The 27,419-nt window shown below is 42.6% G+C and overlaps 1 protein-coding gene across 34 annotated transcripts in view; it reads right to left on the bottom strand.

Annotated features, from left to right (window-relative positions):
- The window catches only part of LOC119406177 (ankyrin-2), a 345,579-nt gene that overhangs the window by 10,885 nt on the left and 307,275 nt on the right, over window positions 1-27,419 (bottom strand). For 30 of the 34 annotated variants that reach the window (XM_049418902.1, XM_049418869.1, XM_049418918.1 and 27 more), the window contains 3 exons: window positions 22,315-22,407; window positions 16,998-17,744; window positions 478-6,012 (listed from right to left, as the gene is read on the bottom strand). In XM_049418902.1, coding sequence (XP_049274859.1) covers window positions 478-6,012; window positions 16,998-17,744; window positions 22,315-22,407 — 6,375 coding nt within the window. Of the gene's footprint in view, window positions 1-477; window positions 6,013-16,997; window positions 17,745-22,314; window positions 22,408-25,483; window positions 25,724-27,419 lie in introns of those variants that run through there. The other 4 variants (XM_049418934.1, XM_049418935.1, XM_049418931.1 and 1 more) reach the window with 3 other exon arrangements.

Genomic DNA, 27,419 nt, shown 5'->3' with positions numbered 1-27,419 from the left:
CAGGCTACAGCAATCATTCATTAAGGAAAAAGGTGCACTAAATGGGAAGCTCGTGATGCAGTCAAGCTGCACTTGCCGATTTCTAATTAAACTAAGCACGATAAGTTGAACGTTTGAGGAAAATCTGAATGAAACGTGCAGATTAGGATTCTGCGCCAATCATTAAAACAAAGCATATGAGACCATTCTCTACTGACCGCCAATCTCTAGTGTCCCTTTTTCTCTTTGACGCACATGTATGCCAACATAACAAAACGAGCAAAGATATATAAATATATACAAATAGACAAACAAACACAATCTATCGGGGAAGGAGCTCAAACAATAAGCCAAGAAGCCCCCCACACACACACACACACTTCATCAACACCAGTGCAGTTCCCGCCAGCCTACTCAAAAGGGCAAGGGGGTCAAAGGAAGGTGGATGGGGTTACAAACTCAAGGTCATTGGACAGGGGACGTCTCGTCTCCATCTACCTGACAAGCGTTGAAGCCCAGGGCAAGCAGACGAGGGCGCTGTTGCGGGGGGGTCGGGCACTAAGGGCGGAGGGCTGGCCAGCGATGAGCAGACGCCAACACCGGAGTCAGACGTTGGTGTGTTCTCCGCCGACGACTGTTGGCCGCCAGCCAGGTTGCGCATGTACTCTCGCATCTGCAGCTGCGCGTCTGGGCCTGTGAACGTGACAGTCTTCACTATGGGCCTCACTAGCACATGCTGCGTCACGCGGACTGCGTTACCAGCCGCGTCAAAACCTTCACATTCGTCCTTTTCTGATGACGGTTCGATGGAAGAGAACGAAGCGACAAACTCGCGGCTTCGCTGCTCAGCGTCTGGACCTGCAAAAGTCTGCGCGTGCAGTCGCGGCTCCGATGTTACGTGCCGTTTCACAGTCCGTGTGACGATTAAGTTTCCTTTTTCATCAATCGTTTGGCGCTCCTCGACTTGCTCTTCATCTGTTGGTGAAGCGGCTGAACGCAGCAAGCATTCCCGAAAGCGCTCCTCGATGTCATCGGCTGATCTGTCTCCTACGGCCGGCCTTTGCTTATTTTGACTAGGATCTGTAGTCGCATAATCCAAGTGTTCATCTGTGATGTCTCCTTCCATTTGCAGGCTGCTCTCAAGGTGCAATGGCTTGCCTGAAGAGGCAAAATGTAATGCTTCATGGTCCAATGTGTCTGTGCTGGAAACCATGGTCGATTCTTCGGCAGAATTGAGGCTAGACATCATTGAATCAGTATCACACTGGTACGTCGCATGAGTATTAGCAGAGCTACTAGGCTCCAAGGAGTCGGTGCTTGAGACAAGCGCGTCAGTTCGCGGACGGTCTTGAGGTCGATCTAGTGACTCTTCATCCGCAATAAAAGCCTTTGTCGGGTCTTGGTCAACCCATGTGAGCGTGTCAATACGTTCCACAACCACTGGAACAACAAGTGGCGAAGATGCAGGTCGAGATAATGTTGGCGATAGTTCTGTTGTGCGAATCTGGCTTGAGAATTGGTGCCAATTGTGAGAAGGATCATCTTCGGTTCGAACTGAGTCCCATTCAATGTCACGAGCTTCATACAAGGAATCTTGCAGTTCATTGCAATCATCCTGCAGGGAGTCAGCCTCAGCAGATGGTTCTCTTAGTTGCAATGAATCCTTATCTTTACTTAAAGCCTCCTGAAGCGAATCATAGCGTTCGGAGTCGTGAAGTGAATCGTGCAACGAGTCCAAGTCAGTGCACTCTTTTTGTGTCCAACCAGGAGTATCAGGGCCGAAATTCGATTCAGAATCGTCAATTTCCCTGTCCCGCAAGGAGTCGGCGTCAAACTGCGTTGCAGTAGACGCAGAGCTTTGTCTATCAACGCTGTCAACCGAGTGGCCGCTTTCAGTCCGTGTAGTTAAAAAGTGTCTTTCTGTTCTGGACAAAGCAACTTCTTGCTCGTTTGACGTTAGAATTTCCTCCAAATGCGTGTCATCACCCTTTCCATCATATTCATCCTTAACACCACTGTCTGCAGCTGCTTCTCGCAATAAAGTTATGCCATTCTCATCGTACACAGTAGTTTCGTGCCCTGGGTCAGAGGCTTGGCTTTCGTGACCCTCGTCGATTTCATCAAGTTTTGGTACAGCTTCTCCACGTAGCCGGGTGTCTACACCTTCAGCTTCGACTATTTCCTTTTCAAGCCGTTCAAATTCCGTAAGCGAGTTTACAGATACACTGTCTTGCTCGCTGCCTGTACCATTGCGGATTTGATGCTGACGACCACTGAATGAATCACTAGATCCGACGCTCGATGATTTTGCGCCTGATGCCATCTCAGCTTCAAGTCTCTCAAATTCCATCAAAGAGGAGGTGGAGGCATCGTCCTTTTCGCTACCTTTCCCAAATGTCTTGCGTCCACCAAGGGTATCGTAATCAGGTGTGGAACCACGTTCATCTGATATTGGGCTAAGACGCCTTCTACCACGCATGCGAGTACGCTCGTCGTCATATGCTTCCTCCTCTACTTCTTGGTGCGTATATAGGTCACCGTGTTCTGCTCTGACGTCTCCGACGTATTCATGCTCGTAGGATAAATCGTATGGAAAGTCCTGTTGGCTTCCATTTCCTTCCTGCAGTCGACTGGCTAACAGTTTGACGTTTTCCACATCCATACCTTCCTCTGGAAGATAAGAGCTCCCATCCGATGTATTTGAAAGACCAACACCGTACTTGTAAGTCTGATGCATCTGGAGGATATAGTCTTCACATTTGCTAGTGTACAGCTTGACGTCATCGGCTGTATCCCTTCCAGGACTAGACGACGCACTTTCGGAACGAGGCTGGTCTTGGATTGAGTAACTTCCTGAGCCGGCCAAGAAGTTGCAGCGATCGTCTTCAGGGCAGTCCTGCTTAATTTCTGTTTTATCATTACACATCGGTGTCCCAGCGCAAACATGTCTGAACATGTCACCATTGTCATCACTGAAGTGCCTTTGTGAGGTGTTAACTTTGTGATCTTCGCCATCTACTTCGTCTACAGGTTCTGGTGTGGCTGGACGATCAAAAGGTTCCGTTAAAGAAATGTTTTTTACTTCACAACGCACGCTTGAGTCAAGGTGTCTGGTCACTTTATCACAGTATGCATTGGAGGAGCAGGCAGATCTACCCTGCAGCAATCCTGCGTCTGCCGCACTTTCTACTTCTTCAGACGACAGATCACCCTGGAACGTTTCTGCATAGAAGCCTTCCTCCCTTAGTTCCGTGCTATCTTCCTGTTCATCAAGCTCACGGCTAGAAGACACTTCAAGGCCCTCATCGTGTGATGCTTCAGGTGTCGCGACTGCACCCTGCACCTCCATTTGACCTTCAGGAACATTCTGCTCTAGAACGGATCGCAGAGTCCGAGCAGAAAGGTCGTCGTACTCTGGCATGTATTCCACTTCCACAGGGCCGTTTACTTCCTGAAACGGGGGAGTGGCACGATCATCGCCAGTGTTGCGGTCAGCTTCTGCGCCTTCAGCCACCACATCGTCAAAGGGCAATGAAACAGAGTTTTGAATTGTTGACTGTCGGTGATTACGTTCCCTCTCACAAGAAAGGCGCTGCGCCTCCACCGCATCTACCATGGTCTCTACGCTAGTCTGCCACGTGTGCTCGCTCTGCGTGGCCGAGCTTTCCGACACTGAGAGTTGTTCTTCTTCGTGGCTGCTTGCCATATAGTCATCATTATGACGAAGCCTACGCTGTCCGTCAAGCGATGCTGAGGAACCCGTTCCGTTCAAAATTTCTGCCTTGGACGTACTTCTACTGGTGTCGCCTGGAGCATTGGACGAGCTGGCAGACGGCCATCCAGTGCAGCTACGCCCTGGTTCTGCTGGTACTGCACTGTGAACTTGGCTTAAGGCAGCTTCAGAAGACGATGGTCGGGCACCGACAGGCGCATGGAGCTTTGGAGCTGCCTCTTTAGCAACTGGCTGCCAGCTAGGCAAGAACGGATGCTCCACTCCGCCGCGGATCACCGATTCAGGTATTTCTCCATCGTAAGGTTCCCGAAGGACAGATTTTGATCGTTCCGATTCATTGTCAGAATCGAATTCTTCATGCGCAGATGCAACAATAGTTTCGCTTGCTTCGGAAACCTCCATGCTTCCTAGATGTCCAGAGCTCTCGGAGTCGACGGAATAAGCAGAGCCACGCGAACTCCCACTCAAAGACGAACGCGCCGTCGCGAAGGATGTGTCGTGAGATGATGCTGCTGCGGTAGCGTAAGATCCAGACACTTCGCCGTCTTGCGATGTTGCACACGTCTCGTACTCTGAGGAGGCTTGCCCACTTAGTATGTTTACATCAAACTCGGACGACGTTGGTCGACTAGCGCCAGGTGTTTTACCAGAATCTGACGTCATTTCAAAAGAATAATAGTGGCTGTGGTCAGTTTCAGACCCGGAATGACCAGTGTCCATGTCCCGCGACGACCTTTTTTCACTTTTCTTCTCTGTTCTCTTGGATTTGGACCTTAGCACGACAGGAGAGGCGGCGTCTAGTTTTCCACTGCTTGATCCATCGTCCCCGTCTTTCTTCTTCGGTGGCGAGTCCAAGTCTGGAGAAAGTGTTCCAGCAGCGCGCGTACCTGTTTCATTTCCGTCATCGTACGAAAGACCAGTTCTGCTAGACTCCACGAGAGCCTCCTCTTCTATCACAAACATGTCACATTCAGGTTCTTCAGTGATCTTGTCTTCAAGTTCCTGGGCGCCTTGGTCCCTACTCTCTTGTGAGTATTTGTCACTACTATCGCCTTTCTGAGTCTCACCACTTTCAAGAACAATAGCACCAACTCCAGAGGCTGACCGACGGTGTGATCCACATGCCTTAGGACCATCGCTATCTGGGGATGAATTGCGGTCAGAGGATGAGTCTTTCCTGTCTCCTCGACATGTTGCCGTGATATGCGTTGGGGACTGCTCTCTTTCCACGAGATCCTCGTCTGATATTTCAGAAGGAATATGCTCCAATTGAGGTCGCTTGCCATCAGTAGAACGTATCACTTCTTGGAGTTGTGGCTGTGATGTGCTATCATCGTCTATGGCAGCACTTTCGTCAATCTTTACTACAGTTTCTTCGTTAGCTGTCATGTCAGAGACTAAGTTTATGTGTACTTCCTCCTGTTCTGCAGCAGATGCTTCCCAAGTGACCTTTTCATCGTGTACTTCAACACTCTGCACAGCTCGTGGAGAGGCCGGAGGAGTAGGTGGTATCGGTCGGCCCCGAATCTTCGACATCACATGATCGGCCCATTCTTCTTCGTCTTCGTCACTGTCCCCACGGCGCGATTCAGGTGTTCGGGCAGTCATGTCCGACACTGTGAGAAGACCAACACCAAGAAGCCCCTCTGACAATTCCTTTTTCTCTGGGGCAATTTCTTTGGGTGAATGATCAAACGCTTCATTGAAGATGGTGGGCTTAACCTGCTGCTCTATTTGTTCGCTGCATTCTTCAGCCACCAGCGACTGCGGACGAGGGCGGACTTCTTGCACGACATGATGCAGGCTCTTCTCTGCTTTTAAAAGTGCAGCTTCCGCAGTTTCCTCGGTAGGTGCGTCACGAACAACTTCGTACGGACTCCGGCTGCCCGTCGGGCTCGACGATTCTTCCACCGGCGATGAAGTGGCGTCGATAACATCTTCACCGGCAAAGGCGACATTCTCAAAAGCCATAGCGGTTCCTCCTTGGCTTGGCGGACACGGCGATCCTACTTCAGAAGACGACTCCACCGACGACTCAGAGTACCGGACTGGCTTCTCTTTGGCTGGCTGTGCCTCAGTCGGTGACACACCGACGCGCACTTGCATATCTGGTGTCAAGTACTCCGGATACTCTTGAGCAGGCGATATGTCTTGCGCAGGAGAGTAGGCGGTCTCTTCAGGTGGAGAAGCCTCGAGAAGTGGTGAGCGCTCCCGACCCCCCGCGCTGCGCCCTGCCGACGTCGCCGGGTCGGCAGCCGCCGATGGCGCATGGGACGACTCGGCCACTGCTGCGTCGCGCTCTAGAAACACGCCATGGAATGAAAATGGTTAGTTAATGCCCAGCACACCACGCTGTCGGTGTCCTCGTTGTTCGCCAGCATGCAGTCAGCGAACGCGGCAGCTGCCAAAAGCCTACAAGCACAGTTCAACACTCGTGTAAAACAAGCGTGGTGCATAAGCGCCTCCATGCCATTCTAACAGTTATGAGCGACTGCAACACACAACGAAAGGGGGGTGCAAAACGCTTCGCTCAGTACGCTCCCTATATCTCTTACAATGCTTCGTGGGCAAGATAAAAGTAGTAGTGCAAAGGAAAAACATCAAATCTTGTCCCATATGCTCAAACTTGACACATATGCTCAAACTCACTGAGTTTAAGTAGCTTGAAAGTGTAACTGCAAAAAGTGCAGCACTTAAACGTTCCCAAATATCAATAAATCTAGCACCAGTTATATGTGCTGCTCGCACAGCTGTTGGACCTATACCGGTGAGGTAAATATCTACCGTTTAAGGGAAGGTCATGACTAGAGACCGGATTTTAGGCAAATGCCTATTTTGTTCCTTGCGTTCCTATCGCGCCACTTTGATATATGAGCATGAATTAGAGGTTAAGAAGGGCTTTTATAGTGTTTTATAGTGCCTATATTTGCTCATTTTTGGCGTTTGTGCCTAACTGCTCACAAATGCCTATTTTCAAAATTGGCGCATATACGAACACTGTTAATTGATCCTCAAGTTTCGCTTTCAAGTGCAACCCGCCACAGTGGTCTAGTGGTTATGGTACTCGACTGCTGACCCGAAGGTCGCGGGATCGAATCCCGGCCGCGGCGGCCGCATTTTCGATGGAGGCGGAAATGCTTGAGGCCCGTGTACTTAGATTTAGGTGCACGTTAAAGAACCCCAGGTGGTCGAAATTTCCGGAGCCCTCCACTACGGCGTCTTTCATAATCCTGTCGTGGTTTTGGGACGTTAAACCCCAGATATTATTATTATTTCAAGTGCAGTTTGAGACCGTTATTCATGTCACTGGGCAACACTGACTGTTCAGAACTGTTTGGGGTTCAACCTAGTCCTCTAGTTCAGCCAACTTCCGGAAAACAACCGGTAGCAGCACTGAAGTGGGACACGCCGGCGAGCATTCGCCGCCGCACTCACATGGCGCGGGCGGTTGGCGAATGCGAGACCGCGGAGAGTCGTCAGCGGAGAGGAGAGTGAAGAGCAAAAAAAAGAAAGAAGAATGTGATGTGCACGGGCTTTTGTTATGTTTGTAATTTACTTTGTAAGGTGTCACTGCAGTAGCGTAGCCAGAAGCTTTTTCGGAAAGGGTGGGGGGTGAAACCATACTTTATGTATGTTCGTGCGTGCGTTGTTGATTCGACAGTGGGCACTTGACTCACCGTGCAGAACACGGGAGAGACCATGATCTGCGAACCGTGCGGGACAACGCACTGTACGGCTGTGTTCAACCGTTGTTTTCTGTCGCAGATAGAGGTCGCGCACGTCTTCGTTTGAAATTATTTGCATTTATGTGAAAATTTATTGTGCCTATATTTACTATTTTGGAAGTCTAAACGATGTTTTGCCTGCCTATTTTTGTCGCCTAAAACAAGCGTTTTAATGCCTAAGAATCCGGCCTCTAGTCATGAGTTGTAACTTTTCCAAGTCTTGAATAAAGCCTCAAAGACAACATCGATTTTACATGCTTAGTGGCTACCCACACTCTCCCAGCAAGCTGCTTTTTGCACCCATCTTCCTTGTAGTACATAATTTGTGAAAACTACACTTGAGAGCAGTCACATACAAAACACAAAACGTGTTCTCATCTACTTTTTCACCACCAAGAATCCCGAAAATAGCATCACACAAAAAATGTGCGCACAGAAACTGAAGCAGTCTGATAATTCTGATCATGTTGTGGAAGGATACAACCAGTGTCCTTTAATGCTGATACAACTGAAGAAGGCAGCAGAGGCCCCGCCCAGATGACTGAGGCGCGACCACCGATTGCCCTCCTCGACTAAAGAAATAGACCCACTCATGAGCCGGACGGCGGAGTCCGCGGTCGTCTGGCTCATGACGTCAGTCTAGAGTGCGCGCCCACTGGTGAAGGCTCCTATATTCATGTTTTTGAGGAGGAAATGCCACTGCCTTCTAAAGTTCTACTCTGCTATAAGACAAGTTTTGTACAAGAGACATGTCGGCCTTTTCTGCTGAACAGCTATTTGAATAAAGTAGAACCTGCCTCAAGCTGAAAACGTGCAGGGTTAAAATTGTATAGTGTCCGCTTCACACACTTTGGCACCTATGAAATACCACATTTACTCTATCCTGACATGCCCTCAATAGCGGTCACCACCTAAAAAAAAAAAAATCGACTTCCTTGAAGGTAATATTTATGACCTTTTAAGTTGCATATTGATATCTGAAGCAGAGTTCCACCCTTTAAATTAAAAGCTGAGACACAAAACAATTTTAGTGAACTTCTATTTGTGTGTACACATTACTACAGAATAATTAAAATCACTACAACACAAAGATTTCACACCTTTAACAAGTACTATTTTCAAGCAAGCTTCTGTAAGCAAAGCGTTTGAAGCCTGTGTCTGCTTTAAATGAAACTAACGCTAATATTTAACAATACTGCAAAGATTATTCAGCCACTTCCACTATGAGTAACAACTGTGCACCAGTCAGATGGAAATTGGAAGACTAGTACAAATAAAGTTATCAACTGTCAGACAAAGAACTAGTTAATGCCGCTGCAAGAACCTTAGATGTAAACACATTATACAGGAATGTCTGAAGACTGAAAGCCAGAGATATTGATTAGTCTGATAATGCACGGGTGCAGAAATTATATGCTCTCAAAAGGAAGTTTTTCTGGTAGAAAGTTTACATTATGCAGGCCCCAGATTCACAAGGCTGTTTGTGTTTAGGGTCTGGTTCTATGTGGCCAACACAAGTGTGCTGACCAGTCTTTACATATGAACATGATAGTCATGGAACATCTTGATCATATTTCGTGAGCAACTCCTCTTAAATTTCCTTTGCAGCCATTGAACTAAAGTGTTGACAAGCCTCAAAGCTTGATGAGTCAGCTCTGTGAGTGTCCTCTCCAGGCTTCCAATGCAAAGAAACTTCATATAATCCTTCCACTTAAAATACAGCAACTGAACTCATCAAATATGGTTGATTTCAGGGGTAAAGTTCCGTCACCACTAGCGCCCTTGTCTTTCAATTCTAAAAACTGGCTTCAAAAGTCGCCATCACAACTTCCCCTGAGGCACATACAATTGTGGCACACACATACACTATAGCCAAAAGGTCAACTGCCAAGGAACTGGTCATGTGCAAACCCAACTTATGAACAAAGAGCCTTGTGAATCTCCCAAATTGCATATTTTAAAAGCCACTTTTGCAATCCGCCTCTTCCATGATGCCACGGTGCATGCGCCCTCCCCTTGTGGAAAAGTCACAAAACGCCCCTTCATCTTGGAGGCTTTTGTTCTGACAATACCTGCTGTCCCGGCCCCTACCAAAATGTCAGAGGGCAGCGCAGGAAAATGGAAAAGGAGGATTACAGGATAAGTAGCAAATTTTTACCAGGTACCTTTCTTTCTAATATCATGGTTTTGTTCAGCCAAAATGTAGGTAAACATTTTTACAATTAAAATTAGTACCTCCTTAGGATTGCATTACCCTACATTATGACTTCCAGAGCCTTTGTGTCGAGTAACACTTTACACTAAGGCTACATATTCACTACCATATTAGTGTCAGAACTATATGGTGTGAACAATAACAACGCTATAATTTGGACAAAAATCCCAATACCAAACATGCCATATTAAGCTAAAAACTCGTAGCCAGTACTTAAGCATGCAACATTTAAAAACTTCAATGAACAAGCTATGAAGTCACACACTGAAGAAGTCCAAGTATCCAGTTCTCTTCTTCAAGTAATAAAAAAAGGAACAAAGCAGGGATGACAGTAGCATGCATGCAAGGTAGCAGCATCATTATATTTGGTGCACTATGCTGATAAAGTACTACTAGTGACAAATCATGGTGAGCAAAATGGCAGTGGCATTACTTTCAAGCATCTAACAAAAAAGCATAAAGTAAGGTGTTCTTCGTGGAAAAATAACATACTTTGGGAAGAAAAAAGAAACTAAATTTTTAGAGCCTGAGGTCACACCTAAAAAGCCATCTCGCTATCCCTCACAAATTTGTGCCTAATAATTTAAGATTAAAGACTTCATGCATATCAGCAAAATTTGTGAACTGTGTAATATGTCACGTACAGCAGTGCATGTGACGTAAACTTCATGCACTCAGGTATGTTTACTGCAGTGTCACTGTGGAGATCCTAATGCTAATGCATAGCAACACTGATGTCCTATGAAGCGAAGCCTAGACAGTTAAATCAAATTCAGATTTCACGAAATAACCACTAATCGAATAGCAAAAACTGTCCTGTTAGTATTTAAAAATTATAATGTTCGCGCACCCTTAATATTTGCCATTTAAAGCGGCCCTGCAACACTTTTCCAAGTAATCATCGAATGGCTTCATTAAAGGAGTTTATTGCCTTATGAAGCGACTGCCGCAAAAATTTTTAGAATCCGTCAAGTACGAGCGGAGTTACAAGGATTTATCACACACTTTTGTCATTTGTCATTTATCATTTGTAATTGTGACAAGTCTGTACATGCACATATATCTGTGTATATTGCTGTGTATATTTTATTATTTTACTCGGCAGTTGTCCGCTGTTGTCTGCTGTACTCATGGTGCCAGGAGCCTAGCCAGGCGTGTATAAACACGCCTTTTGTTCCGGCACCATGACAATTCATGTCACATGTATTGTCAAAACTAAATAAACTTCAACTTCAACTTCAACTTTAAGTGCTTTCTCTCTGCTTTCGTACCAGTGAGTGCACTGAAAGCTACGCGGGGGGGACAACGACAAGGGGGCAAGAAGCTATGTTCATCAGCATGCGTCATGACCTTGATCAGTTTCTTTTCTTGTTTTTTTTCTTCGAACGCACAGCTTATTTTCAGCGCGATCGTGCTGAAAGACATTTTATGGGCAGTGTAATATGTCTGGCATTGAAGGACATCACCTGATGAACGTTTTTCAATAAAAAGCCCCATATGAACAAACCTATCAACAATCAAATGTTGTCATCACATGCTCATGTCTATGCTCTCCTTTTCATCAATCTACTAAATTTACCACTGCGGTCATTGTAGTGCTGCGGTGGCATCATTTTCTACCAGCAAGAGGCCTTATTACTTCATCAATGATGAGATTCTTCCACTTTTGCACCTTCAGAGCAACTGCCCAGAATCTTACAGAATCATGTTTTTATTAGAACGCATACTTCTTTGCTTTTCCTGGTGACTTGTAAAGCTTTTCCCAGTGGCCGTTTTAACACCAGCTAAAAGGTGTTAGTAGTGTCACTGCTTGCTGTAATATGCACCTTTATGTATCAAAACTAGGGGTGTGCGAATATTCGAAATTTCGAATATTTTTCGAACAGTGTTTGCTATTCGATTCAATTCGCACTGGAATTTTACTATTCGAACAATTCGAACCTCCCAAAGACAAATACAGTCAACATCCGATTGAAAGTGACCCCTTCAGATATTCAATGTGCTTCACCTCATTACAGTCTCGTAATGCGGCAAAGCTGCCTTTCAAGCTCCGTTACGGTCGCAAATGTATTAACTCAAGAAAACGCTGGTTCCAACATGGAGACGAAAGATGTGGCAGAGGTGGGGGCTCAATTAATGCTGTTTTGTACCTGAAATTTGGGCAGGAAGTCCGAAAAATCGGAAGCCGAAGCTTTTTAGCAGCCAAAATTTCAGATGTTCTTATATATCGATTTGGAACTACTGACTTGAAGGGAGCAGACTTCTGTCCGCCACATCAGTTGGGCTTCCACAGAAGTTGAAGGAGGAGGAGAGGCTGAGGAAATGGCATCTTTGCCTACCACGTGTGAAGTGTTGTCGGCAACACTTTGGTTGCACCAAATCATGTACATAAATACAATTCAGCCTCTACATTGCCTCATCCTTGATAAGACGACTATGAAACACCACCCTGCCAGCGCTTCATCAACCTAGCGAAAAGAAACATTTTCATGTTGCTTTCTCATAAGAATATGCTTAGGAATCCTCTCCAACTTTTTTTCTGCAATTTCGCTTCGAAGTATTAGCAAAATATTCGAGAAATATTCGAAAAATATTCGATTCGATTCGCACTCACGCTTCAATATTCTAATTCGCTTCGCACCCAAAATTTTGCTATTCGCACAGCTCTAATCAAAACCTTCTCGAATATTATTGCAGATTTTATAACGAAATAGTGTTTTCAGCAATTAAATTGCATGCATAACATCAACAGTGATGAACATTCTGGAACATAAAAGAACACCAGTGATTACGTTGGAACAGTCACAATAAAAAGAAAATCACGTATGGGTGTTGATACGATGACTCACATATAAATACAGCCAATGCATTTGACCCACAGATTAGATTTTCAATTACTTATGACTACATTTGCTGCTGTCGTTGTGCTCTGAGTGTTAGTTGCTTTTGCTCGGAACAAGCTTGACAAATAAAGTTTAATTTTTTACTAAAGCTCAGGCTACTTTATTCTTGACTATCACAACAATGTGACAATATGTTGTAACGACATACACGAAAATCTGTGGGGATCGGAAAAGCAAAGCATATAGTATATTTTACATTAAACTGCAGGCTCCGTTATGACATTACATGAATGTATTTGTTTGCATGGCTCAGGCATTCACAGCACAATTGCCGATACTCACTGACCACCTAACAATTTAATACAAACTGCACCAACAAAGCTGAATTGCATGTGCCCTTGGTGCTTTTGCACTCATAAGCTTCCGGGAGATGCCATTATTGAAACAGGCGCACCTCCACACTGACAAAGAAAATGAATGAACACGTTTGGCTGGCTCCTTTGTATAGATTCTCATCAGTGTTTGACAACAGTGTATTTGTAACTATACTCTTACGCTGTCACTAAAACTAATGATTAGGTTGGTTTTTTACCGTGTCAAAATATTGTTGCAAGGCCACTTTAGATTAACTTTTAGGATAAGAAATGGTAACAGTGCAGGGCCACTGCATGGGCATGGAAAAAGACACAAATATTGTATTTCCCTGTTCAGTCACACTGTGCTGTGTTGTCATGAGTCCCAAACTAACCCGTCAATGCACATTAGCTAATAAGAAACGGGATGGTTAAAACCATTACAAGAACCAACATTAAAATTCACCACTGCCATTTTATACTAGTAGCAGCACCTAAATAATATTTGGAAGTGCACCAAGATATAACATTGCTGCCATGGTTAAAAAGCAGTGCATCAAGTACAAGAAAAAAAAAGTGACAAAAAAATTAACCAAAACGTCACTCACATTGCATTTTTCGTCACAATTCTGATTTCACATTATTTTTGTCACACCACAAAACAAGCAGCTCATCACATTACAACAAACACAATACAATACAAGACACTGTTTTCTTTTAATTCAGCATCATGCGCACAGTTCATCAGGCTTTCTGTCAAACATTTCTAAAGCCGAGTGTCATGCAAACTGAGAAATCATATGAACATAAATCAAATCATTTACAAAAAAAAAAGATGTTTTTACAAGATGCAAAGATTCATTCTGTAAACCAAGGGAAAAAAATAGTTGTGGTGGGAGACAGAATAGACCCTTTCTCGTGTTAGCCCATCCCATGTCAAGGTATTAGGTTTCTCACATCACAACAGATGTTCATATCTAAATGACTCTAAAGCCATACAGAATATGTTTATTTTCAAGCTATTTTGACTGTTAACCTGGAGCCAAATTACTGCAGGCTGTGATACAAGAAAAGTGTCTATTCTAGTGCCGGTCATGCAGCTGTGAGCCTGCATACTGCAAGTGAAATAAAAAGAAAAAGTTTCTGGCCAAGCACCAATGATGATGAGGTGACTGAGCAAGTCCGGCGAATCCTCCAACCAAAAGACATGTAACCAAGAACAGGCGTTCCCAAGATGCACAGCGTGCAGGCGACTGCAGGGGAATAAAAGAAAGGAGGCGACCAAAGTACCTGGCTCCAGCGGCGGTACCCTGGCCGACACAGCTTCATCCCCAGAGGTGCGCAACTGGTCCGCATCTGGGCACAGCTCGTAATCAAGCTCGGAGAGTGGAGCTGGTGCACCACTTGCCTGACTGCCAATTTCCACTTCTGTAGACAATTGCGGTTGGAGGTCTCCGCTGTTGTCCTGTGACGAAGGCACAGATTTCTCCTCTTGCGAACCAGCCTCAGGTGAGGGGACGTCATCTTCTATGTCCGGCGCTTCGTCTTCAGTTCGCACTTCAGCGAGCTCCACATCGCTCTGTGAAAACCCGTCCAATAATTGCATCATGACTTCACGACTGCATTTTTCAATTTGTGCCTGATCATCCAAGGACTCTGCTGTTGGTGAGCCACGTCTTCTCCGCTCTTGGTCTTCGTCAGCCTCATCAGCAATTAAAGGATCTCCCAGGCTAGTGACAGAGTAATGAACTCGATCTTCCACACGGCTTTCCTTCAACACTTCGTACATTTCTTTGACACCAAAAAGACTTTCTTTGTGATCTTTCTCTATGGCTGATGGGGGGCCTCCTTGTGACAAGGTCTCACTGACTTCTGACCTTTCAGGGGGGCTCCCAACAGCATATGAAGGACCGCTGTCATGTATATCTTCCTTCAGGCTGGCCTCAGGGGCAACTTCATTAAGTGACTCCACAAATGTGCTGGCTATATGCACAACACTCTCCACAATGCGGCTGGCCTCTTCAATTTCTGCTTGCCTGTCTGACTTTAAGGGCACACAAGGTGGTGATTCCACCGTCTTTTCATCTAAAACAAAGCCAACACGCTTTTCCACATTTGTCGTAGTGTCAGTTGACACAGCAGGACCTTTTTGTGCAGTTATATCATGATCCTGAAAAATCTGAGGGAAATGTATTACCTGGCTAACTGTACTAGGGTCCGTGGTTAAAAATTCTGCGATCTTTTCAGCCTGCAGGTCAGCACTTGAAAAACTACCTCCATCTTCAGCTTCATCTTCTAAGGATGATGAGCCACCACGTAAAAATGGTATTGCTAACTCTACTTCTTTATATCTGGAAAGCTCCTTCTGTTGGTCCTCATCTGAAGAATACGGAATTTCACTGCCACCTTCATGATGCCCTGCGCTTGCTTTAAAGAGCAGTTCATCCTGGTGCAAATTATCACTGTCAACAGCCTTGACAAGCATATTAGTGGTTATTTCTGGAGCAGGCTGTGCGATTTCATTTCGCACAGCTTCATCTTTAGTGGTGGCACTTTGAGAAGAAATTTGTGTATCTATTGCACTGCTTTTCGGAGGAATGCTCACATCCTCAACAATAAAAGACTGCTCGCCTTCACTGCTAACTGTGATGTCAGAACTATGCTCTTCACGTGGCTGTTTTGGTGATACTGTACCTAGCTGTGAACTAGACTCAACGCGAAGGTCCGAGCTGTCAAGACGCATCTCTTTTTCCACTCCAAAAGATGGCTCAGAAACAACTGTTGAGCTCTCCTCATAATCAGGACCTTCTGACACAGTTTCATGATCCTCTGCTGTGTCCTGTCCACCAATGAACACACCAGACTTTTTGCCAATTACAAGAGGATGAGAGTCATCACCATGATACTCAGAAATCTCAAAAGCATCTTGGACACTGCTACCAGCTTCATCTTCTTTCTTGTTTTTCTCAGGTACACATTTGGAGTCAATCTCTGAAGCAGAAATATGAGGCTCATAGGCTGTAACTGAAGGTCTCCATTCTGACAATTCCCGGACAGGAAAAGTCTCCTGGTCTTCCAAAACAGCAATAAATTCTTTGATATCCCTATCACAGCTGTCGTCATCTCTTTCTTCTAACTTGCTGTCCTGGTGAGCGCTTAGAGCAACTAAGCTTTCAAGCTTTTCATCACTTCCTCGCTCTTCAACAAATTCTTTGCTAGCATGAATTTCTAGTTCCTTAGTAGTGAGACGGACATGGGTAGATTCCAATGAAATGCTGGTATCTGTGGCTGTATCTGGCACAAATTGTTCTGCTGTTTCCTCATGAAGCATGCTCTCATTTTGTCCAGGAATAAAGTCATGTGGCAACAAGCCATGTGATATGTCCAAAATGTGTGCACCATGTTCACTGTCCTCCTCCGACTTAGTGACCGCAAATTCTTGATTCGATCTATCAAATGCTGCAAGAACTTCTTTTGGAACATCTCGTGTGACACTACCTTTAGTATCCACTGCAGCACGGCTTTCCCCAAATGCTGATGAGAGTTTGTGCTGTATGTCAGCATATTCTGTCTTCATCATGGTTTTTTCCTTTGCAGATGGCTGTGATATTTCAACTTGATCTGGCAAATCAGCACACATTTCAAATAGGTTTGACTCCTCAGAAACATGGGATATATCTAGCATTTCAATCTGCTTCCCAGAGATGATGTCACCAGCTGGTAGAACTGCAATGGGTGCTGCAGCTACAACTGCACCAATTTTTCCCATGTCTTTCCCCCTAGCCTGTTCCATAGCCCTTGTAAGACCTTGATTTGTAGGTAACTCACTCATTGCCTGTGAATCTAAGCCTTTCAGCTCAGTGGGTGAAGAGCTTAATGTCTCAAATATTGCACTTTGGGCGCTTGCTTCAATGCCCTTTTGCAATATTCCTGATCCAGCCACAACACCCATTTGAAGACCTGAAGCAAGCATGTGAGACTGTGAACTAAGCAAAGAAGTTTTGTGTTCTGTGAAAGGTTGCCTACCAGACACAGTGAGATCCTTGTTAGTCTGGTTAGGAGGACCAGTTTTTGAAGTTAAATCTGTAGTAGCTTCATGCACCAGGCACACAGAATTATCGCTTAAAGCAGCAGGTTGAGAAGGCTTACCAGTATGGCTACCTTCTTGTTGAGGTGTTAAGGAATCTTTGTAAGCATCACGCAGAGGTGAAGGTTTCTCTCCAGGTAGGTCACAGCTAGATATGAGTGTTTCGCTAACACATTCTTCAGTAGCTGGCATTCGCACTCTCATTCGAGAGAACTGCTGATCGCCAACGTCTTCAGACGACTGCACAGAACACACATCAAAAGCCTCCTTATCAGCATCACTTGTGTGCACAAGCAACCGTGTGTCACTCTTTCCATAAGTATCCTGCAGGCCTGCCAACACTTCTGAAGATTGCTGCTGCAATGAATCAGTCATTTCTGGTAAACCTTGCAGCCTTTGGTCTCTACTCTGACGCCTTTGATCCATTAAGTCAAGATGGGGCAGGCTGGCACCTGGCGATGAGCTTGCCTGGGCCCCATTTTGAAATAGTCTTAACCGTTCCGCAAAAACTATGTTTTCTTCAATAATTTCTCCCTGTGACGTAAGGCTCTCTGAGCGAGGTCGTGGCTTGACAGTCACGACAGGTCGTGTCAGTGCTGTGTCCAAAGATGGTGTGCTCCCCAATCTTGAACTAAAGGTTTCCTGCAGTGGTGACTGTTCAGATAGCTTCTCAAAAAACTCTTTCTTCTGGCAGAATGTGAGAGACTCTGCTTCATTGTGACTTGAAGGTGCACTGGCTGCTGAGCCACCATGGCCGCCTTTAGATGACTGACTTACGCTGGTGGACATGGTGTCGCCCCTAGGTGCACCTGTCGTATTCGGGTGGAAGGGAAGAAGGGGGAGGAACAACTCAGCGGCATATTGCTCTGCTAAAAAACTGCTGCTCCTCGTCTCCTTCTTGAAGATCACGTGATGCTGATGAGCATGAGTAAATAATAAAAGACTACTACTCACTCTACAATACTCCCTTCTTACCGTAAAGACACAGCTAAGTCCTGTAACATAGCAACCTAAAGACAATGCATAGTGCAGTTGGTCATTTCTAAAATAAGCAAGAAATAAGCAACGATTGCAGTTATAGAAAATGAGATGTCTATATTATATATTCAAGAAGCTGTAGCAAATCAGCTGTGCACTGCACTCCTCTCACAGCTCACAAATCGTATCTTACTTGTGCAGCCATGGGTGACAATGAAAATCACCAGTGTTCAACCAATTGTAAACTGTGTTTGAAATGAAAGCCATAAGAAAAATAGTATCTTCATAAAAAAGCCCAACTGCTGGTGCAGCACAAGCACACACACTCATGCAGCCTTCATGAAAGAAAAGTAGACAAGCATAGCCGATACACAGCCTGGACAGAGTTCTTACCGCAATAAATCTAAGCCAATACCAGTGCCGTTATGTCACACTTTTTTACAAAAGCACTTATTCATAATATCTAATCTTCATTACACTACACAGAAATTGGCTGACTGCTTCATATTACTTCAAAGTCATACCAGGTGCATAGGTCCCATACATTACATAGCTTTTGTTATAATGTTCTTGCACAGAAAATATGCACTGAAAAGCAGTAGCTTAGGTTTTACGTTTCCCCTATAACGAAATTTTATGAAAAATGAGGTACATTCCTTAAAGCCGCAATCAATAGGACACCTAAGAATCCTTTACCATAGCAAATGAAAATGCCAAGTATTTTCACATCCTGAAAATTGCCGCATACAGATAGGCTACTTAGCGCAGCTAGACACACAAATTCACATCACACAAAACTTCACACATTCATGCTCAAGATAGCTGCACAAACATTCCTGCTTACATACTTTGCAGGTTAAAATTCATACCCTAGGAACAATCATTCAACAGAAAATGACTGGCTGATGATGATGAAGTGTGTGGCAAGCCCCACTCAGAACAAGCATCTAGTGGATTTTTTAAGGCTACACAGATTTGCAGAAGAAAATATGCAAACACACTCAACAAGGGGAGGGACACAAGAGGAAGTTGCTGACCACATAAATAAACACACTGGTTACTGGCTCTACCTTACAAAATAATAAAAAAGGTATGCCAATTAAAAAGCAAAAATCCTTTAGGATGAACTGCCAGTCAGGAAAAGCATGACGGCACATAAGCAAAAAATTCACAAGCACAAATAAGAATAAAAAAGCAGTGGGCAGCATAAAAATATTTCACCATGCACCAAGGGGCAAAGGCAAATGCACCGAAGACATTTATTACACAAACTAATAAATTTATAAAAAAATCAAAGCGACAATCAATTGAAATGCATGCACATACACTCTGCAACGCTAGTCAACACATAAAAAAAGCATGTAGCTGCATCTACAGCAAGTGTGCTTCAAAAATGCTAAGCATTTAAAATATTAGGTTATAACTAGGCTTCCAATTTACAGCATTCGTTTATGGTTAACAAATATTGCCCATTAAATTCTTTTTAAAGTTAATTTCAATTCCATCAACCAGTGCTCCACAAAAATTGGCTTGGTGATCATCAGTTTAAAAAAAAGTCAAAAGAACTTCTTAAGGAATCTGAAGACCTAATTACTAAAACATGAAAGATAACAACAAAAGTCGAGTACCTAAAATTAATATGTTTGTAGCATGCCCTTTGTTACCTATTACGTTATCCTCAAATTGTGACAATAATTTCAGCACCTCTCCTAGAGAATCTCTATATCGTTCGAATCAAAGTATGTTATGACATCCCTGTTGTGTATGCGAGACGCTTTGACTTATTAGTGTCCAGCAAATATAGACAGTTGCATCTTGACATGCCAGACTAGGCACTGGTACTTTCCATACAAAACAGTCTAGGTACAGTCCTTTCACACCTTTGGATGAGATGATATGGTCTTACAAATTATCTTGTTGTGCACAAATTCTGTTGAATGTAAACTTCTAATTTAGGTCTATTAAAATTAAGTTACTTAGCAGGGCAGGAAGGGCAAAGAATACAAGAACATTATCCTGGTGCCACAAGTGGTGAACCAACAACTTGTGCTAGGCACAAAATATCAGTATGGTAAATGTGAAAAGAAGCAACATTACGAACACAAAGGAAGATATGCCATTACATCTCTAGACTGTCATCATCTATTACAACACATGATCAACTTTATTTAAAACTATGCAAGAATCAGTTCCTAACGCAAAAGCACAAGAGAAGAGGTGCTTATACGCAGGTACATTTGTCTTGTAACCGTAAGATTTTCTCAGCTTCTAAAATTTCGCTTTTTTAAAACACTGGCATGCAGCCACAGTACCTGTAGTGGAAGGTCTGATCACCCTCAAACAGCATACTTGTAGTTAAAGTTCCTTGATCCGTTCATTAACAAAATAAGCTGTTATCCTATGTACATTTTTGCTACAGGATAGCCGAATCACATAAGTATTTTCACTGTAAGCATATAGCGTTGCGCGGTGCAAACAAGAGCTCAAACAATAACTTGCCAGCATAAACTTGTTAAGATACTTCGTGCGGAAAAGATGACATACATTCCAGTTCATCTGCCAATAGTCTTCAAATTTTCGGGGAAAAACAATGAAGGTTTCGTATAACAGATTTTTCCTTTTTTGCCTTCCTGAAACTTCTTTTCATGGTAATTGTGTCCATTGTCATTCCTGCACTGCTGCCTTATTATGCCAAACCAAATAGGCTATGAACTTGTGGCGATTATACTCAAATATTTAGTTAAGCCTAATAAGGATGCACCCTTAATGATGTGGCAGGAGAGGGCTTTTGTATAAATTCTAGGCAGTGCAATAATTTTTAAGTAGCCTGCACATTTAATGGACCCACCAACACCTGCACATATCGCACCCAAGCAACACAGGGCTACTAAACTAATTTTCAGTGTTCACATATATTATGGTCTCAATATTAATGTAAATACCCACATAGCAAAAATATTTCATGCCAAAAATATCCTCAATTCAATGTTTTCAGTTTTCCCTGAATTCAGAAACTCTTTGCTAGCATGAACTTTTCAGCGTAACCAAATAGTCGGAAGCCTAATTATAACTCATCCCTAAATTTTGCTGCTCAATATTTTACCACATTAGCAACTGCAATATTGGTTGCAGCACTCGAGACTATTTTACTTGGAAAAATACTTTTTGTTGACATCCAGACTGCACAGCAAGCTAATTGGAGCACCAGCTCCTAAATATATATCAGTACAATATGCATGCTTCACAGAAATGCAAGTCAACTAGCACTCTTTGCAAGGTAAGTGTAGCGACAAAAAAAAAAATATATATATATAGTGACTGGACCAAAGGTTTTTTTTTTCTGACAAGATGCAAACGGGTAAACTCACTAAGAGGGTGTTGCTAAGAGAGGAGATGTTTGTACTCTGCTATGACACAGCATCTGTGTATGCTACATCAAGTTGTTACAATAAAGAGCGGTGAACAGAAATAAAAAAAATATATATATGCTTTGCAGAGCGAAATACAAAAATGGCTCCTTAAAGGAATGGGCAATTGAAAAAGAAGCCATGCTCAATAAGCACAAAACTGTGGTGCAAGACCTTGGAAAGACAGCTAGTCATAAAACAATACAAGTAGAGTCAGCAAGGCCAATACACTTACTTCAAATATAACATTAACATGTAAATGGTGCCAATATGGCACACTATAAAAGGTCAGCCTCACAAAAATTTGGATAAATCAATAATGTGAAACTGAAATATGGGTATTACTCACAAGACTGAAAATTAGGTAAAAAATACACTGCTGAGAAACATAACAACAAAGGCACAACTTCAACAGGTAAGTACACTAGTCCCCACACATGTAAATACATTAAGTAACGTAAGATCAGTAATCATTCCAGATGAATTGACAAAGTTAAGTGCTTATGAATGGGCAGTTGGCTACAGCGTAACCACAACAGTTTTATATTTTCACATAAAGAATTAACTGCATGTGAAGCCAAAAAAATAAAATAGAGAAAAATACTTGCCACGCCCATAATGAAAAGAAAAATATAAGACAGAGCTTCTTAAAGTTTGCCATTGTAATTAAAATGACATGCTAATGATGTAACCCTCAGCATGCAGGAGACTAAACACAAAATAAACAAAAGGCTTTATATCTTTAACTAATTTTACTTCGTGTTATCTACAGCGCTAATACTGCTTAGGTTCCACTCATTGTATATAAATAAAGGTACAAAACAAACTCTTCTAAATAGGCTGAATTAAGCAACTGCCAATGACCATTTCACACTATCTAATTGAAATAAATCTACAATTAATCTTTGTGATCATACTGTGAAAACAAAGTGAAAGATGTATTACACGAGAAGACAAAAAAAATCAACATGCAAAGATTCAAAGAGCAACTTACCTTCACCCGGTTTCACTGACGTCACAGTAGTGTGTGTTGTCTTGCTAATAATGTGGCGCACTTCTCCTGAATCTGGGTCAGTTTCAGTCCATTCTGTACAACAATGGCAAACAGGATTAACTCCTTGAAGTGCTATGGCATGACATCAAGCAAGATAATGTCAGGGACAATATACTAATGTTCTGTGACCTAGCAGGCATCTTTGTTTTTGTGCCACTTGTTGAATAGTCAAGAAAGTGACCTTTCCTTTATAAAATAGTAGAAATTTACTTAGACCTGCAAAGAGTGGTGACAGCATACTAGCTCCCCTATCTGCAATTAGCAACCAACCAATTGTCTATAGAAGTTAAAGTTCCCCTCACAAACTAAAAATAAAGAAGTGTTCAGCATTAAACTAGTAGCAGCATCAGCACAACATTGCTAGTATAATACTTTTGAATACTGGCACCTCAACACTGAAATAGGATACATGGTGTTAGTTTGTACAAGAGTTCTCAATACATGTAAACTACAGCAATATAAGGCATGAGTATAGCCATCTAACACAAGCTGCTCGCAACTCACAACATATTACAGTTGATTAATAAAACATGCAGGTGACAGTAAGGCTGTAGAGCTAATATTTCAAGACATTTTATATATCACACTGTACAATGCTTATTAGCCCCATGCTCGCTTAAGACTGTTTACACAAATACTAGCAAAAGAAAACACAGACCATGCAAATAGGGAAAGGATGGAAGCATGGAGAGAGCAGACACACAAGTAAAGAAGCTGCTGAAGGACAATTATGGCAGAGCATAAAAATTCAAGTAAAACAAAATTCTCGCATTTATTAACTACCAACTGTTCTACAAATGACTTGTTTTTGACCTACTCCTATTTTTACCCTTTTCGGTGGATGTGGTTAATATGCTATGAATATTTTTTTTATCACTCTAGACATGGCAGGTATAGGCACAGGCAATAATGGTGAAGTGTACATACTTGGAATACAGCCCCAAATTAACCTTGGTTCATGTTTCTGCTCGTCTCCTACATGCGTATTAAGAAACTGAACAATTACACACACTATTTGAGCAAAGCGGAAAAGAGGTTAACATATGCATCCCTTCTGATGGCAACACGTTTTACAAATATTAAAGAGCACATGAACAAAGCTATCAGCGATCTCTTGCTTGAAAATGGTACTTTCCAGAAGGCATTTGGTATATCTGTATCAAGTATTATTATGAAGTTTAAAATGACTTAGCATGAAAAGCAGCTGAAATTTAAAAAAAAAACTCCCTAGAAAAGTAAGTGTATGCTTATAGATTATATGTGCTGGAGCAAACAACTGCTTAACAGACTCTCTAAACTTGCTTGTTAAAGCTATCTTTCTGAACTAAAATTATTTTGTCCACACCTCAAGGTGGCAATACAATGCTTGCAGATCATAACTATCAATGTCTTCTTAATAGGCCAGGAAAATACTATTAAAACTGTGGTGTCAAATGATTTACTGTACAAATATTTAGATAAGGTATTCATAAGTTAAAAAACTCCCTAGAAAAGTAAGTGTATGCTTATAGATTATATGTGCTGGAGCAAACAACTGCTTAACAGACTCTCTAAACTTGCTTGTTAAAGCTATCTTTCTGAACTAAAATTATTTTGTCCACACCTCAAGGTGGCAATACAATGCTTGCAGATCATAACTATCAATGTCTTCTTAATAGGCCAGGAAAATACTATTAAAACTGTGGTGTCAAATGATTTACTGTACAAATATTTAGATAAGGTATTCATAAGTTCATTTCAATAAAGACAGAACAACATTTTCGTAGTGGTACGATAGTTTCATGCTTTTGACACACAATGACTGACCCACACATCGTTGCCTGAGTGAAATTACTGTTCAGTGAAATGCATGTTCAACCTTGCGTTAGTAAAGAGTGAGGAGGAAAGGACAAACAACCATGGTGCACAGAAAAAGTTTAAGGTGAGGAATAACGATGCCAACCCATGAGTGACAAGGCAGGAAATTAAAAGGACAAAGTGTTACCAATTCACTTTGGAAGTGGTTTGGCCTCAGAAGCAGGAGCTTACGCTCAGTCTGTTAGACAAACACGAGCAAGTAAGTGAAGCAGGAAAGCAAGAATATGGTCAGAGTTTAAAAGGAGCAAAGTGGCAGCTGACCTCCTCCACTGCCAATGGCGTTGTGGGGCTCCGCAGCCAAGTCTTCAATGTCTGTCCCTTCAGAGCTCACATCAAGTTCTTCGAGACCTGCAGTCAGTCGGCATGTAGGGCTCCGTGGCTCAGGCATGATAACAAACTCCCCTTCATCTGTCAAAGAGCCAACATCTTCTTCAACAAAGAACTTCTTCAGCAAGCGTTCCTGATCATTACGGGTTGTCAGACGATAGGGCAAGCCAGAGCTTGGACATCGAAGCTTGCTTCTTTTTACTTCGCTAGAGCTTTTATACTTTTGTGAACGAACGTCCAGCTCCCCAAGCACAGCACGAACATGGGCTGATAAATTGGCAAATTCACTTTCTGAAGAAGCTGATCGTGGTGACTGGCAAGGTTCGCCTGGCCCCGGAGATGACAAAGAGCAGGGCTGTGAATGTGATCTCTGCCTGCTGTGTGATGGCTTCTGGCCAATGTGATTGCTATCATTTCGAAGCCATTTGCTCTCACCTGAAATTTTTTTATGCTCCAAATTATCCAGCTGTACCTCTTCAATAAATCGCTTTGCTGTGTTTTTGCTGCCTTCTGCATTTTGAGTGGACCTATCTCGAGACACAGCCTGACGCCTCCCTGATTCAATATCAAGGTCTTCCACATCCGTCTTATTTTCATCACCAGAATCCTCTTCCTTATCAACCAGCATTGTTCTCTGGTCCGCAGTGTCCATGGATTCATGATCACTCAAGTTCTCAACGTCCGTTTTGTCACCCTCATCATCAGGATGAAGAGGGCTCAGCATTTCCACCATTTCAGGAAGATCTTCAAATCGCTTAAAAGTTGGTTTTGGAGCAGCTTCATCAGCTTGTCCATCAGGTACTTCCTGCACTGTCACTAGAAAATTTCCAGATGTCTCTTTACTATCTGGAGGAGCCTCGCACTGCCCATTATCAATTGTGTTTGCTGCCATATTCGTTAGCGAGTGATAAGTTGCTGCTGTGCTTTATTTATTTAAAGTGGCAGTAGCATAAAGCAGTGCAGTATAGATGGTGCAGATGGTGCAGATTGAAAAAAGGTGATGAAACAAAGATACTGAAGAGAAATGTTCCTTCGCAGGTTGAGACAATGAGTGATGAAATTGTTGATGCGCTTATTTTATGACTGTTGCTGTCTTTTTTCACTCGCAAATGGATTTACTAGTTTTTAGAGCGCTTCTTGCCACGTTTCTTTTGCTTCTTGGATGCTGTAAAACCATCAACAAATAAAAAAAGCGATGTGTAAGTATAACACAAGGTGTAAAACAAAACAAAATATTCAGCTGCATTGTAAAATAAAAAACACAGAACTATTATTCAGAATGTGCTTGAATGAAAGTGGCTAAGTAGGAGCTTCAATTTCACACACACGGCTCAGATAGACGCATACTTTTTATTGGCTCAAGGGCCAGGTGTAACCAAAGAATGCCAGAATTTTTACAAGCACGGAAATGTGTGTTAAAGCTATGTTTCACATATACACAGTAAAAAATGAGAGAAGCTAAGGTATTTGAATCCTATTATAGGCCGAAATGAAAAAAAAAACCTATGATTAATTTTACAACAAGAAATGCATGCCATAGAATTCGCGGTAAAAATTGGACATTACCTGATAGCACAACTAATTCAGCTTATTTTGCATACCTTTACAGACCACACGATAAAATATTATGGGTAATTACCTTTACCTTTACTTGTTTTCTTCAGAAATTACACATCAGGCCAGCTGTCTGAACAAGTAATTCTAACACTTCAGAATAAATAATGTCATTAGGTAATCTTTTTATGTTCCTTTCTCTTTTCTGCACTATGACCCATTAGTGAAATAATATGGAAATAAAGCAAAAGCGAACCAATGATAAAACAATAATATTAAAATTATGAAGTATAGTAAAGTCAGAAAATAAGGTGATAGTGAATACTGCAGTAACAAAAGATAAGTACAGATGCTGAGATGACTAAACAAAAATATGCACTACACATCATAACCAAAAAAAAAGGTATTATGGAACTTCCTTTGGCATGGCCTTTTAATATGAAACGTAACTTTACATTAATGCTTATTATTAAAACTTGAAAGTATGGCCCTAAAGATGCCAAGCAATACATACACAAAGAAGGATAAAAAGTATTTCACAAGAACTGAACCTCATGCAGTCAACGATGTGCATCCACTTTTCAGTTACTTCTCTCTGGAAGTATTTCATACAGTTTTGATATTATGAAGGAATACCATTCCCTTGCACGAACACCCCGTGAACTCTTCAACCCTGCAAATTTTCTACATGCTAAAGCTTTTTAATAGTACTTCATCATGTGGCTATACCATTTTAAATATTTACAAAATGAACAATGGGATTTTTACTCCAGTTCTTTTACTCCAGTTCTTTTACTCCAGTACAAAAGCGACTCCTTTCCCAAATTTTCAGCTCCATAACTGCAACAATATACACAATGTTTGCCATTACTTGCAGGAATCTTTCCAATGAAATATGGCCTACTGTCCAAGACGGTGGCCTTTTGTTGACGTTGTTATTTGTTTGTTTGTGGGCCACTAACAAGCTCCTTAATACACTTACTTCAAGGATATACGTCAGTCCAAAAGAGCATTTTCATCCAGGATTTCAGTTATGTATATGACAGCAAGATGGACAAGCAGGCTAGTCAGTTGACATTCATCTTGAGAACTTTTTCAAGTGCAATGGAGTGACAGAACACAAAGCCAACAGTCAATCTGGTTGCTGTACCAATGTGTGTCTAGGGAGCATCAGGCCTCACAAAATTGATCTGGGATGTCATATCACGCAGCCCATTCCAGAGTGTTGCTGCTATATCATGTTTAATAAAAGGGAAAAATTGGCATCTATTCATTTGTAACACAAAGCTACAACAAAATCCACACGG

Source organism: Rhipicephalus sanguineus, chromosome 1 (assembly GCF_013339695.2).
Source record: "Rhipicephalus sanguineus isolate Rsan-2018 chromosome 1, BIME_Rsan_1.4, whole genome shotgun sequence".
NCBI classification, from domain to species: Eukaryota; Metazoa; Arthropoda; class Arachnida; order Ixodida; family Ixodidae; genus Rhipicephalus; species Rhipicephalus sanguineus.
Note: the sequence above shows the minus strand (reverse complement) of the source record. Positions and strands in the feature narration are given on the sequence as shown.